General features: G+C 40.4%; 1 protein-coding gene across 1 annotated transcript in view; it reads left to right on the plus strand.

The window, feature by feature from the left end:
- LOC120804901 (protein unc-13 homolog B-like) overlaps positions 1–15836 on the plus strand; it is a 170117-nt gene that overhangs the window by 90349 nt on the left and 63932 nt on the right. Inside the window, exons 12-14 of the mRNA XM_040154625.1 lie at positions 12705–12754; positions 12977–13052; positions 14407–14412. Of these exons, the coding sequence (XP_040010559.1) occupies positions 12705–12754; positions 12977–13052; positions 14407–14412 (132 nt within the window). The remainder of the gene's footprint in view (positions 1–12704; positions 12755–12976; positions 13053–14406; positions 14413–15836) is intronic.

Below are 15836 nucleotides of genomic sequence, written 5' to 3' on the forward strand. Positions count from 1 at the left end.
AATTTCACTTGCAAAACCAATCGTCTTGCCAGTATTTTCCTCTAATACTCACTCTATTTATTTACTTTCTAAAATTGCCCCTGTCATTTTCTATCTATTTTGTACCTTTTTCAAACAGCTGTTGTCACGCTTTTCTTTCTTGGCTCCGTCTCTTCCTGTCTCTCTTTCTCAGCCAGCCACCCACTATTCTTCCAGCTGTCATTCTTTTCTTCGGGATTTGAGCCCCCTCCTAATTGTGGTATATATTTCCTGTGAGGGAAGTCTTTGTCCCAGACAGAGTAGCTTGCTCATTACACATGTTCACACTTTCAAGATGTTAGTGAGCATGTGCCTCTTGCATGGAGACACACAAGAATCCTCCCTGTTGAATTGTTACCAATCAGCTATAGTTTTGTACTTTCCTCGGTGTGCTGTGTATTTTTCTTGTCCCTGTGGATAAGTGGCAGGATTCCTATCATATGTTATTGAGAAGATTTCAGCTATCTTAGATATCAGCAGTAAAAGCTGATCTTGATATCCATCCCTCATAGTCAAAAATCTTGTTTTTCTTGTATTAAGAAATCGTAGTGAAAAAATCCTCAGAGGGGATGCTTGTTGTAACGCGCAGTTTTAAGCAGTGATATATCACCACATATAAGTTTTAATGTTGTGAAGTTTGACATTGAATCTTGTCTATTTGCTATTTTCTACGGTACATTTGCCATGTTAGGGAAAGATTTTAGGATAACCCCTCTGATGCTGAAAGACATTCTGGGAAGTTTTGTTCATGAATGTGGTGCTCGTAATGTTTTTGTAATACATGGAGAGGTTACATTTCTCTTTTGGGACATTCTTCATTGGTGTCAAGTGGTTTCCTTTGTTAAAAAGAAGAGAGAATTTAAAAAAACCTGCTGCTCTCTGCACATATCCTGCATTAATGAAGCACAGCTTTATTTCAGGCAGAGCACTGAAGTCGCTCCAGCCGTTCGCAGTACAATGATTGAGACAACAAGACCGACCCTTCTACTTGTTTAGTGTACCTGTAGTTTGGGTATCTTCTGTAACTTGTAACTCGGTGCAGGGTCGCATGGAAACACGAGTTGCCTGCTAAGGCTGCTCTCTGATTTATAGGCGGAATGTGACATTGGCAGAAGAGCAGGATTTTTTATAACTGGGTACAGGAGAGCATGTAAGATGCTAATCAATACGTTTGCAGCCTTTGTAAAGGAAACATGCCTAGGAGCTTTTACAAGGCCCTTGGACCAGTTAAGAAGAAACAGTCATTTACCAAGATGGCTTTGGCTAAACTGATGAGCTCAGTCGGACTCCTGGCAGAACATTCGCAATCGCCATCATTCGTTTTATAAATTCACCATTTAACAGTTGTGTGGCTCATGGGCCAAGCTGACTCTAACTCATAGGTACGTTGGTAAAAGAATAGTACGGAGACAAAGATGGTTGCTTTCACACAATGTAACAGGAGTGATGATTATTATTACACTTTTCGTTAAGTTTCCACTAAATGCAACAGATCGTGTTCAGTTCGAGGTTTGAGTCTTTGTGCATGTTACAGGAGATTCAGCCAAAATCTGAAGCTTGAGGAGACTGATGGAAAATGTCGTTCTGTTTTTTCATTTAACAGTGATTTGGTTTGTTAGGAGGTGGATCGTGGCCTGCCTGAGCTACAGAAAATACAACCGTAGTCTGTGTTTTATGAGTACACTATGTTGTTTGCAGTTTGACTTAGGGAAACCTGGCATAACAAAATGAGAGACCATCCATGCCAGAAATACAACAGCATTGGTCATTCGCTCAAAAGATTAAAATGACCTACATTTGTTTTTCTGACAAGTGACCTCTTGCAGCTGTAGGAATAATGATAATGGCTGTGTGGGTAGCATGATATGATATTCATCTTAAGCTTAGAGAGAAGGTTTGGGCAACAAGTAGTTTTGTTACCTAAACTCAACAAACCTCAATCATTTTGGTACTTGCAACTGTTTATATTACCCAGCTGTTAATCTTGGCTATTTGGCACTGACAAATGTCCTATTTTGTGCTTAAGGTATTAGGACTAGTTGCAAAATGACAAAAAAACAAAGGAACTGCAGTGACAGATATTCATATTTTTCCCTTGTGTTCTTACCTCTAAACTCCCAGACTTGTTAAATTACAGGGAGGAATGCAGCCAAGCCCATTAAGTTATTGAAATTGAAGCTACATTTGGTTTGATCCCTAAACCTTTGTCCAATAAACCAAGGACTTACAGTTATGTCCACGTGACTTCTGTTTACCAGATTCAGTTTGATTGTAATTTGTTGTGATAGACATAAACACACCAAACAAATGGCAAAATGGCAACAACAAACAAAAAACAAACAAACAAAAAAAACACAGACTAAACACCAGTTTTTCAGATAAAAGACCATGAACTGTAGGTTGCCCGAACCTCTGCATTGTCCTCAAGTGGCTACCTGGTCCGCAGCCAGGCAACTTTCTATTAGCTTCAAGGGCCACAGAGTGAGGCTACAGTAACAGAAAGGAGCAAGAAGGCAGGTGGTCTTGGAAGCAGAATCTAAGACTTGTTCCAAACTTTACTCCTCAATTAATTTTTATATTACCCCAAATTTACTGCCACAAGCTTCAAATCATAAACTATGAATGGAAGCAGAGACTCGCTAGCTCTATTCAAGTCTGAGAAAGTGCTGTTACCAACAGATTCATTTCATATTGGATTTGGCATGAAATATAAGGTGCTGATAGACAATTTAAACGAAAAAAAAAAAAAATTGTGACTATATGTTGTACACGGGGAAAATTTGTCGATGCATCCAGGCCTTTTTTTTTTTTAGATGTAAATCTTTCACAACCTTTGGACCCATGCAGGAAATGCAGCCGTAGACTAACATGAATTCTTCTTCCTCTTCAGGATCTTTCAAGAAAGCATGATAACATTGTTTTATTGTAAAACACCTTATAAAATTAAGGAGTAATTGACCTTAACCACTGTAATTTTGGATGTAGTCATTCCGCCAAGTTAAAGATGAATTTTTTCAAGTTGTCCAAACAAGCTGACGTCCCATTCTTCCACTTTTTCTGCGGTGACATGACGGCATGCCGCTGCATTATTCACCAGAGAGGAAGAAGTAAATCTCCAAAGTAATCCTCGTCATTTGCTGGCACTGAAGCAGATACTCCGAAAAATCCCCCCCTTTGACTCGAGAATGAGTTTCTCCTTTGGGTTATGTCCAATGTGATATGACAGAGAAAGAGAGCAAGGGAGCGTTGCCAACAAAAAGACATAAATAAGACGAATAATATAAAGGAGAGAAGGAGCAGGACATGCAGCAGGATGAATAGACTAAAAAGTATAAAGGAGCTTTCTTTTGTAATCTTATGCAAATTGTAGGTTTTGTTAATAAGGGCTTTGAATGTGAATGGGCTGCACAGTAAAACACAAGAGGCATCATTTTTATGGAAGGCTTGGAGTCTTGACAGAGCTTCCTCCCATCCTCTCTGCAGCTCACTAATCAGTAGGACTGGATGGGGCTGATGGGGCTTCCTAACCTGCCATCAGCCACCTGCTCAGGCGCTCAGGGAAAAAAGAAAAAAAAAAAACCAACAACCAGTGTGAAGCAGTCGCGGTGGCGCTGCCACAAGCAGGCATCACCAGACTGTTCTGCTATGAGATACTGTTGAGGAAATGTCAGCCTTGGAGCAGCTCATGTTGACAGTTTGTCTGTTATAGCTCCCGAAGAGCTGGGCTTCAAATCTTGTTTGTGACTGAATAAGCATCATTTAGAGCTAGAAAGCAAGAATGCCTGCCTCCTCATGAACTGTGTGGGTGTGGTTGGTTCAGATTTGATTGGCCGTTACGGTGCATTCTGAATGCTTTCCCCGTTGCAATTTGAAACTAAATATGGCCGTCAGATTCATGCAAAACTGATCTAGAATCTGAAGGTGGACTTTTGTCCTGACATTTAAACAAAGAGGGTTTCATGTCATTCCAGGTCTTGGAAGTGCTCCAGGTTTCATTGTGTAGATAGAAAAAGTACAAGAACTTTACACCTCACTTCACAACTCAGACGTTGTCAGATTCTCAATCTTTCATTGTTAACAGTGTGATTGTTGCAGTGAAATATCTGACATATCTGAAATACCTGATATCGTGATTTTTCCAACACGGCCACACACACTCCAAAACAGTGAGAATGTCACTGAAAATGTTAAAATACAATGAAAGTCACTCCTAATCCACTAACTGGTTGGTTTTAACATTGGAAGATATTAGTGGGTTCATGCCACTTTGGAAGAGGCAGATTAAGAGGGCAGGTTTTCAGAGCCTTTAATTTATTCATACTCTCAGAATTAGTAGCAACAACCTTGTGTGTGTCTGCAGCTCCTGTACTTTAGTTTAAAAGTTTCTACAGTGCAGTGGTTTATGTAAGCTGAGTCGTAAAATAGATCTGCCTTAATGTGGTGGCTGGTCTGCCCTCAGGGCAGGATTGATTTAACTTTGATTGCAGCACATTTTCTACTCTACTTCCCTTTTCAAAACCCATCATTTACTAGCTTTCTTAAAAGTCTCTACATTATAGTTCCCAAAGTCTTCTTTTATCTCCTTCAATGCAATTAGGATTACTTAATCTTTTTCATTACTTTCTTTACTAGGGTTTAGTAGATGGGGATAAAAAGTGACTAAAAATGACTGTTCTGTCAGGCAACTCTGGTCAAAATCTTGCCAAAATGTGTGTGTTTTTAACAAATATCCACTTTGTCAATGGAATTAAAAATTGTTAAAGCTTTTCGTGCTGTAAGACACCATGGGACATATCTGTTTATTTAAGATCAGTATTGTTTTCGGGGGGGCTGATGATAATTTAGTTTGTCCTCCTGAGCAATGAGACCTACAAAGAGTAAGTTCCAGTGTCTTGGTAATGCAAAAAAAAAAAAAAAAGTGTAAGGGTCAGAGCTACAGTTCCCCTGTGCCCACAGAACAATCCTGTAAAAGAAAATTGCCTTGGAAATTGAATTTAAAATTATACGTGAAGAAGGCAGCATTTTTACAAGCACTAAGAGCAAAATAGAGGAAAATGGACATGATTTAGAGGGAAGAGAGGGATGTCAAGCATTTTACATCTTGAACTTGCCTTGTGTGTGTGAAAGTTTGTCTTTGCCAAACAGTGCAATGGAAGCCATTTAGGGTTGTGTTCATGATTTATACTGCATCAATCCTGCACTACTACAACAGATGATATATTGCTTTCAGTGGCAGATTAGACTCATAAACACAGAAATTTTTTAAAACATTTCCCGCAGATCTAAAATGTATTTTTCAGTGTAAGTAACTTTATTTCGAGCTATAAGGTCCTGGGATTTTGCAGTGCACTGCGATGTTCCCTTTATATCTGCAATGGATCTGAAATGATTAGTCGATTACTTGAGTAGTCGATCCGCAGAAAAATAAGAGCCAACTATTTTGATAACTGATAATAATTGTTTCCTTCTCCAACTAAAAATACCTAAGATTCTCTAATTCCAGCTTCTCATTTGTGAGTGTTTGCCACTTTTCTTTCTCAAGTGTGAGAGTTAATTGAATATTGTGAGGTTTTGGACTGTTGGTCATACAGAAGGAGGCGTCAGCTTGCGCTTTTTGGAAATTGAACATTTTCCACAATTTCTGATAAGACTAATGATTAATCGTTTAATCAAAAAATAATCTGCAAATTAACTGATAACTGCTTAACTGATGAAAAATAATGGTTAGTTGTGGCCCTAATATGATATAGCCTCGGTGACCTTTTCCCTTACAATCCAAGTTGGGGTTGTTATTGCACATATTCGCCTAACCAATGGGCAAAATGCATAGTTTAACAAGGTCCTTATTATTAAATCCTGAGGCATCTTAGCCCCAACTTGATTTCACTGGTTTGTAGGTTTTTTAGAGTGTCGTGCTCATTTTGAAAATTTTGCAAGCTGTCTGTAAGCTCAGCAAAGACCAAGGAAAGGATCTGTGCCGGTCGGCCTTTCTAAAACAGGCTCCAGTGGAAAGGGTTCTCCGCTGTGTGAGAGGCAGTTTTATTGAGACTGAAATTTCCCATTTTTTTCCTTGCATATTCCCCCCGTAATAGTTTCTAATTAAGCTTTAATGCGCCCTTAAGTTCGTTTTTACAAAACATGTCTTGTTTATTTCGATACTCTCTATCATTATAGGAATTTTCATACTCACTAAACACCAAATCTTGCATAGGTCAGTTATCTTTGTGTGCTCCTTCAAAAGACCCTTGCTAGTAGTGGCACCAATTCATACTGTTGCTTGTTTAATAAAGAATGTAATGTAATGTTTTCCAGTGGTAAAAAATGTATAGAACATGTGTTCAAAAAAATAATAAAATACTCCTAAAATCCTAAAATGATTCTTCTTTTTTTTCCCCCCAAGTTTAAGAATGTATAAATCTCATAGAACACTTTGAGAAGGATACACAAAGTATCCGCATACATTCTAATGGACGATAAACACTGGGTCATCTTTTCATGTCCCTTGTGAGTGTGACCATTGATATGCTGCTACTGGTTTCCCTTACAATGCCATTAGCAATCTACCCAGTGGGAGTTTGGCCTTGACATCTGCTTTTCCTTCAATCACAGTGAATGATTTTAGACCTCACCTCTGGTTCAAGAGAGTCTAAATCTAATAAGTCAATCAATGAATCTGATTAAGCCTATTGTGTGAGGGTAATAGGTCTCTGTACGAACCCCCAAGCCACGTGCTGTTCAGTCCTCCTCTGTAAAACACATTATTGAGTTGCCATGTGATTAGATACGTTAATGTATGTCAGTTTATGGTTACGAAATGCTGGTGTCAAATACAGCCTCTTTGGATTCTGAGCTGAACAAATAGTGACGTCATGGTGACGTTGTTTCAATACAACACACACATTAAAGTACTAGGTTTGAAACCTCCAGACGAAGGTGGAAGGAATTTATCGGTGACTCTGCTTGGATCAGTATAAAGCGCAAAACATTAGCGAGAGAAAAGTTTGTGAATACAGAAGACAGAAAATTGTGAGGGAATATGAGAGAGCCTGTGTGTTGACAGTTTACTGTAATCATCAGAAAATTGCATGATGTCTGGTTATAGTGATTGAAATAGTTTAGGAAAGGGCACTTACCTTTTCTTGCACTGCAACAACGTGGGCCATCTGTGTCCACAGATCTTTAGAATTTTAGATTAACAGCAAAAGAATTTTTTAATTATTACGTTTGATCAAAGTCCTTAGAGCTGAATTGCCTTCATATGAACTGGAACATGCGTCACTATGACACACTCCCCATCCCCTGGTAAACATCAGGATGCATGCCATGCTCATTATCTGGGTATTTCTCTCATTTTGCATTTATACAACAAGTAATAGAATCATCCAGAATTCAGTTTATTAAATTGCACTTATATTCATCCAGTAAATAGACCCTGCCTAGCAATTGAACTATCCTTTTGATGTTCAGCCAGGGAACTTTGCTATTCAAATTCAAGTGGTATGGTCGGTCTGTTCTGACATGGCCAGTGCGTTCAGAAAGGTTGATTTAATCTGAGTATTATAAGTATAGTATGGTGAGGGCACAATTTAAATGTTCACCGGCGCACTGACATTGAAAATATGTTAATTTTATATTCACCAACACAAGCTGCAAGCTCCATGGATAAGTACAGATAACAACATTGATCATAACATATGTTTATATTATCATTTAATACATTAACTATGTCACTTTTGCTTTCTGGGCAAGGAGAGGAAATGTGTTCGGGAGCACAGCACTTCCTCAGTTTTGTGTTCTATGTTTTGTGTGAATGAGTGCACAAGCCACTATGTCCCAGTGTTTCCCTATTTTATTTGATTTTATGCTTTTAAAGTTTTCATATTAGATATGAGCAGGATGGTACAGTTTCTTTGATGATGGTGAAAAGGTTTATCTTCATTAAGAAAGGAATATAATTTCGAAGATGTGTTCTTATTTTCTCCAGTTTTCAATTGCCTTAGCTGTTACAGTGGTTTTGGTGTTTACAAGTATTTTATCTTTGTCTTCCCATTTTAGTCATGGAGCACTGATATTGAGTGGTTGGGCTGAATAAGATTCCAACAGGCCTTTTTAAATGAACTATGATTCCAGGAACATTTTGATAGTTACTGCCACCAACAATGTGGGGAGCTAGATAAGGACAGTCTGCTCTCTTGAGAATATGTTCTCTCGGAATCGCTTCAATGGACAACACGGAACCGGTGCTGCCCCTAAAGGAGGCACAAAGGCAAAAGTCCATCCACCCAAAAAGAGAGCTCCAAACCCCAGGGTAGCATTAGTCATTCGGGGTAAAATACATCGTCTCTTGCAAGGGTCTGCAGACCATCATGTCCCCGAGCCCCACCTCTGTTATGCAGGTATTGAGGAGGAGGAGGAGGTCGAAACAGAGCAGGGCAGAAAGGAGCACAGAAGGATTTATCCAAAAGTTAGTCCTAGGGCTGAAGCCTACTCTCCAAAAGTGTCAAATGGTAAAGGACATGGAGTAGCACCAGGGCCACCATGTGTAGGAGAGGTGGAGCTTAACAGAGAGGGATGTATAAGAATCCCATGCACTTTGAAACATAAAAGCTGCAGATCCACAGCAAATATGAAACGAATATCCTTTGAGGCTGGAATTCAGACACCTCCTGAGCAGATGCGACCACCCAAACACTACAGTCCAACTGGCCCAGACATGAATGGTACTAAATTTGCAGGAGCAGCTGGAAGCGATTTTGCTTCACCCCGTATTCGGCCAAAGAGGCCATATTCAACTGGAGACTGTGTGGACTACAACTTCAACAGAACCCCCCCAGGTACGCTGCTAGAAGAGGATGAAGACAAAGAGGAGGAGTCAAGTGCCATCATTGACCATATTCTAAAAGAGCTGAGGGGTATCAACAAGATCCAGGAGGAAATCTCTGACCTCAGGGATTACCTGACCTCAGTTCGAGGGTCAGTTGAGGAAGTATCATCCTGTGTTGACGCTGTATTGTTGGAGATTGAGGGCATTCGTTCTAGCAACAAGGCTGGTTCAGGGGTACACGCAGGTACCTGGTCAGGGGTAGGGTGCAAAGATGGCCCATCCCCTCGCAGAAGGCCCACTAGTGCTTATGGCAGTTTAGGAAGTGCAATGCTGAAGTCTGATTTAAATCTTATCCCCCAAGTCTGTAATGAGCGCCATAGCATCCATGGAGAATTACTACTACCAAGGGCAGAAGTGTCTACTGTGTCGCCAATTGCTGAATCAGTAGATCATCGGGAACTGGAGGAACCAGAGGATACCTCTGACCATAGCTCGGATATCCCAGTAGGTGCTATGGCAAGAAAGCTCAGTTTTGGCTACCTTGAAAGGCAGGATGGCCAAGACTATCCAAGCACCAGCTCCTTGTCTTCTGGTCATAGTTCCAAGTCTGAGTCAGACCTAGAGAGACCATCGTCTCGTCATGGAAGAAAACAGCACAGAGCTGACGACAGCGAGGAACACTGGACTAACACTGGACAAGCACACAGTGCCACTGGGGAATCTCTGTGGCATAGGGAAACTGCTTACCTCAGAGACAGACATCTGGAAGTGCATGAAGTTGAGAGCCCTCCTTGCTCGGAAGGAGCTGGTAGCTGGGATCACTACAGTGGTGCAGGAGTATATGGTACACTGGGGCAATGCTCAGAACATGTCTCTGTTCGTTCTGGTAAACATTACAACTCACCTGCTAGCACGTCTAGCAAGAAGGAGTGGCATTTACGGAGGAGAAGGTCTCAAACCCAGTCTGGGATTCATGTTCCTACCAATACCAACCTTCAAAACCCAACTTTAGGATATGACTGTGCTGATGATTTTTCCTACCCTAAAAGTTCTGGTTATCATTCAGTTGATGGGCCCAACGGAGAAGAAGAGGAATTTGACTATCAGCAATCAAATGACCCGAGCTACACAACAGACTGTCAAGTTGATAGTTATCAGGAAAATTATTTAGCCTACGAAGAGTCTTCAGCAGTGACATGGACTGAGGAATACTTATGTACCACTGTAGCTGATTTGGATAGGCCATTCATCCAAGAGCCTGAAGCTAGTAACCAAAGCTTGGAAAACCGGCTCCCTCCCCCTGGCATTGCAGATGTCCAAGCTGGTGGTTTCAATGTCAAGCGCATAGGCCAAGCTGTACTTGGTTTTAGCTCTGCCTTGCGGGGTGCATTGCGCAAACTTGAAGTACCTGGAACCCAGATTCCTGGAGAAGAAACAGACTTTGAAATATCAATGCCTTCTGAACTTCTTAAAGCTGAGGTTCCTTCAAAACCTTTATACGATGAGGCACAATTTGAACAAACATCTGACGAAACCCTGCAAGGTTATGTGGTTGATAGTAGTAATGCTGTTGGGGAATTGAGCAAAAACAATATTCTAGACAAATCAGTTCTTTTCTCTGTGGAGCCTATGTTTGTTGAACCCAACAACAGCCTTACTTTGGAGTCTGCAGACACCTCCAAATATCCTCCTTATTCAGACAGGATCCCCCCATGCCGAGAAGAGCTGTCACTCTGCACTGACCCAGTTTCCAGTAGCACTGCAATATTGCCTCTATCTGATGGCCTTACAGAACAACCTGCAGCAAGCCCTGCAGAAGGTCCTGCACACAGTCCTGCAGATCTGAGTGGTAAAGCTCAGCTTTCGCAATGCACCACTGCAGAATCCCTCTCGTTTTCCCTCTTGGCTGATCAACCTGCAGCACCGGAGGAGCAGGGAGAAATTGAGGTGCCACTGCAACAGCAGCCAGCCACAGACATTGCTGTGGCCCCAGAGGGCAAAGCAGAAGGAGATGCAGCAGAGCCGCCCATGGAGATAAGCCAAATGGATGAACGCAGGCTGAAGTGCCTCAGGAGCTTCCAGCAGATTCTGCGGGAGAAGAGAGAGACCAGGCGCAACCTTGCCAGTATGACCATGTCCACCTTCTCCCAGGATGACTTTGAACCAGGTAGTCATAACTGGATTTTCAGTTAAGATCATCTTTTGTTTCATGGTGTTCATTTTGTCTTTTGTATTTCAGTAAATATATCATTCCTACATTTTAGTCACTGATGAAAAGAGAGATACATTTACAGAACATCTTTCCTTATTTTGGTCAGATTTATTCACACTCTTCATGTTTTAAACAGCCCTTAGGATAAAAGAGCATTGGTAATTTTGTATTTTAATTTATTCTAGTGGCTATACATGACTCATTTCTTTTGTGATTTTATGTGGAAACTAGTAGATGTTGTTTAACTTTTTGTGATCATAAAAGTATTGGCTTGTTTTCTCAAAAAATGTTCCTTCAACATCGCACCTCAAAGCCTATAACTGTTCTTGAAAGTCTTTGAACTGTCGCAGTTGCAGTGGGATGTGTACATTGATAAAAGGATGACTGGTGGTATTCTCCCTCAGTATGTAGACCCAGCGGATATGAATTAAGTCCCCGTACCAAAAGGTCCCTTGAGTATTTACTGTACCAAATGGTTTCTGCTGATACTATAATTTTCTACCCCCTTGAGAGTTATGTATCATCTGCCACTCATGAGTCCCTTATTCCACTCTGAGGCTCCAGCAGTAGCCATTTGCTGAATTAGAAAACATTAATTATCTCCTTGGAAAGCGAGCCTGACATTATAGAGGAAGGAGAAGGGAAATATTAAGAGTCATTTTCATGATAAATTATACATGTTAATGAAACATTTATGACCTCCGACCCCATCTATCTGAGAGGCGGTGCTGGTTTTAACATTACCCAAGCATTTATAACAAAATGAACAATCCAGGGTGTGTCTTGGTACTTTGCACGATGAGTCGAACTAGTCCATGACTGTTTTTCATTTCTGTCTTTTTTCTTTTTTCTCTCCTGCTGTTTTACAGATGGAAGTCAAGATGGAGATCAGGTTACCTCTCTTGTGATCTCTGTCCCTTTAACATTATAAACATGACATCTTAGACAAAAGTTGTTCTTTCTCTACAATCTTCTGTTCGCATTTGGACGTTTTCCTATGTCATTTTTTCTCTTCATTAAATTTGCCTTTTTACTTGGTTTATATTGCTTTTACTGTGAGTTTCTAGGAAATTGCTCATATAATATTGAAAATACTGGGTTTCAATTCAAAGCTAATGAAATAGCTTTAGGTTTTATGAGATGTCAGCCTCAATGTATGTGTCCTATTAGTAACATTTGTTGTTTCAGTCATAAATATAAAAATGCCATACAGGAATAGGTCAGTATTGATTAGGACACAGTGCTGATTAAAAATAATATTGACCTCGAGTCTGTCCACGTTTGTATGTTACGGTACTGTCACTGTGGTATTTTCTTTACTAGCTGTCAGACAAAAAATACGCTGTTAGGAAGCACAAGTCAATATTTGGTGTGTTTACTGGGAGTATGTGTGGTTTGGTGGGTGTTTATTTTACAAGGTGAGACCAGATTTATGATGCTCACATATGGATGAGGACAATATAATTGATTGAAGTGTCTTTGGCATGCAGTGCTGAAACTCAACCAACCCAGTGTCTCTCAACTGTTTTTTCCTTCTCACTTTTTTGTTTCTCTCATGCTTGTGTGTGTGCATGCTCCAGTGTCATGAGACCAATAAGGGCTTTCAGCCTTGACGTGGCTAAATGCCTGACCTGTGACATTCTATTTCAGAGCCGGGATCAAGATGGTGACCCGAGCAAGCACCCGTGGGCCAAGCCAGGGTCAGTAAACACTGGTTGTGTGTTTGTGTGTGTGTGTGTGTGTGTGTGTGTGTGTGTGTGTGTGTGTGTGTGTGTGTGTGTGTGTGTGTGTGTGTGTGTGTGTGTGTGTGTGTGTGTGTGTGAGAAAGAGAGAATATGATTGCCAGATGCAGTGTTTGCACCTGGATTTTCCTTATTCAAATATTGATCAGTGCATTTTGGTATTTGTTTGTGTGTGTACAGGGGAAACACACCGTTTGGCATTGACAGCATGCCAGACCTCCGCAAGAGGAGGCCCATTCCCCTTGTTAGTGAACTGGTGAGTACACATCATTCAAAATCTGCCTCCTGAAATTTAAAATTTAACCTTCACTGAACTAAACACGGTCCAGCTCAGGATTTGTTTTTGTAACACTGTCTACGTCCTCAATACAAACAACAAACTCTACATTGAAGATCATTAAAGGGGTTAGATTTTAAAGTGCTATCTGATGTATCAACAGTATATTGAACTATGATGATGGTGTCATGACACACTGGCGTAAAGAATGAATAAAATGTGATATTAAGTCTCCAACCTGTGAGATTTGTCTAATATTTGAGCATAACTAACTCACTAATTACTGAAACTAATTACTAAACATAAATAACTATTCTGCTCATGCTGCACCTGCCAGGTTCACAATGCCAATGTTGTTTCCACCACTTCATTATATATTATATTTACAATCAGGTAACCTGGTTAATTAATTACATATTTACAGAATAGAAACACCAACAATGTGAACCAAATTCAAAAATGAAAGTTTCACTCCTCACCAAAGTCGAGAACTGATTAAACTCTGCCGGTAACGCTGACACTCTGATCAAAACCTCTAAGCAGATTTGACTCAGAATTGTCTGATCATACAGTAACAGAGAAAATCCAACCAAAATCTACTTAAAGCTCAACTCAAACTCAGAGGAGCCTCAGTGCCCACCCTAATGTTGAGCATTCGCCAACGAGCTGGAAGTTTGTGTATCATCACATTTAGCTACCTGTCTCACACACACACACACACACAAAAAAAAAAATCTGTACCGCTCATAAAATCATCCATGTGCATAGAGATGTGGAGAGTAAACACTGATATGACTGATATCGATTATCAAACCAATCATAGCTGTCATTTTTCTTAACTGAATTTTATTTTCTATTTTGTCTCGTATGCTAGTAACAAAAATGTAGACGGTGCTGGTTTTCCCATGTTGCTGGACCGCCTATGTGTACCCCGTTAGTTTTTGTTTCACCTTGCAACCGCCGTGCACTATATGCGCAGTCATCTTTGGTCACTGAATTACAGCTGTAATTGGCCTGTCAACTTTTGCTTCAGCAGTGGAAGTAGCGGAAGAAAGTCATGTTCACCAGCTGGCTGAGTAACACCGGAGTCTCACGTGTTAACAACCAGCTAATTCAATCCTTCAACAGTTATTACTTGCCGGCTACATACATGATAAGTATGTGAAGGACTGTGTAATAATTTGCTTGCATGCGATGGATAGCTGGATTCAAGGTGGAGGCTGCTGATCCTCTCAGAGTTGAACCTTTTTTTTTTTTTTTTTCTCTAACCGTCTCTTTCTTCTTCTTCTCTTTCCTTGCACATGTTGTCTCCCTGCCTCGGCCGGCCCCTCAGGCTATGGTGAGTAAAAGAGAACTGAGATGTGAGCTGCTGTGTTTTACCATTTGTTTGATGGGCTTTTTTTTTTTTTTTTTCAAACTCTGCAATGGTCCTGATTGTAGCAAAGCTTTTTGATCCGCTCAGTGTGAATTTTTGCATTGACAGAAAACTGGTATGAGCACGCACACAAATATGTCTGGTTCATATGTATTTCAAAATATTCGGACAAACACAAGAAAAATCTCTTCCGTCCTGTGAATGCTTTCAGCTTTCCCTAAACCAACAGGTGCTTAGGGAGCGAGAGGCTTTTTCTGTGATTGGTGTTATAGTTACAAGTCCTTTAATTTAACAGGCTTGTCTTGCTGTGATTCAGCAAGTCAGCAGCTCCATTTTTTTAAACTAAACATCTGCCTCTCTAAACAAACCAATGCTGATCAATGCTTTGGAATATTTTGTCTTTCTCCCGCTAGTCTCACGTTTACTTTGAAGCACTTAAGGGAGGCTGAGACGAACATCCACTGGCTAAGCTCTGTCATCTGAGTGGTTGGAGCTATGAATATTCAGTTGCCGAGATCTGAGAAACTTGACTCATCTGACTGCAGAAACTTGTCTCCTTTGATTTGAAGTGGATGCTCCAGAGTGAAGGGCACACTTTCAACAGCAGATGTCTGGGTGAAAAAGCACCAGGGGGCTTGAAGAGATATAAAGTCTCTTGGATAATCTCGTCTAAATGATTAAGTTCATTATATCAACTTAAACAAATCATGAAGAGAAAAAAAAAAATAGATTGGAGAGAGATGACCACACACAATTTTGCAGATGAGACTGATATCGCTTAGTGATAAGACCATATCAGCCCAAAGGAGCAAAAGGAAAGAAGGAAAAAAAAAACAAAATAGAATGAAGATGGTAGAGATGTTATAAATCTACAAAGAAACAAAGAAAATACGAATAGAAATAGAGGTGTGGTCATGATGAAGCACTTAAGCACTTTACATTCACTAAATATGCTCTTTGATATGTTGAAGTCTTGTGGTCTTCAGTCAGAAAAGACCGTGCTGGTTGCGGGAGCTCTCAAAAAATTGGAGTAGTAGCAGGGACTCTGCTGAGAGATAATCCCCTTAATAAAAACACATGAACGTAAATCTTACTTAAATCAAGAATACCAAAAATACAATGTGTTTGGGCGTTGGCATCAGGCAATAAGCAGAGTAACAGTGACTAAGCAACAGATTGCAATGTCCGCGCTGTACACCTGTATGATTATGGCCAGATGTTACCAGATCCACACAGTGTGAAGCTTAAATGAAACAGATGATGCTATGAAGCCAATTCAAGCAGTGCTCTGCCTGAACGAATGCTTTGCGTCATTTCTGATGCTGGTAATTTTAACATTTCAGGTGTAACAGACCCTGCAAACGAATGCTATCTTCTGTCTGCAATGA

Source organism: Xiphias gladius, chromosome 19 (assembly GCF_016859285.1).
Source record: "Xiphias gladius isolate SHS-SW01 ecotype Sanya breed wild chromosome 19, ASM1685928v1, whole genome shotgun sequence".
NCBI classification, from domain to species: Eukaryota; Metazoa; Chordata; class Actinopteri; order Istiophoriformes; family Xiphiidae; genus Xiphias; species Xiphias gladius.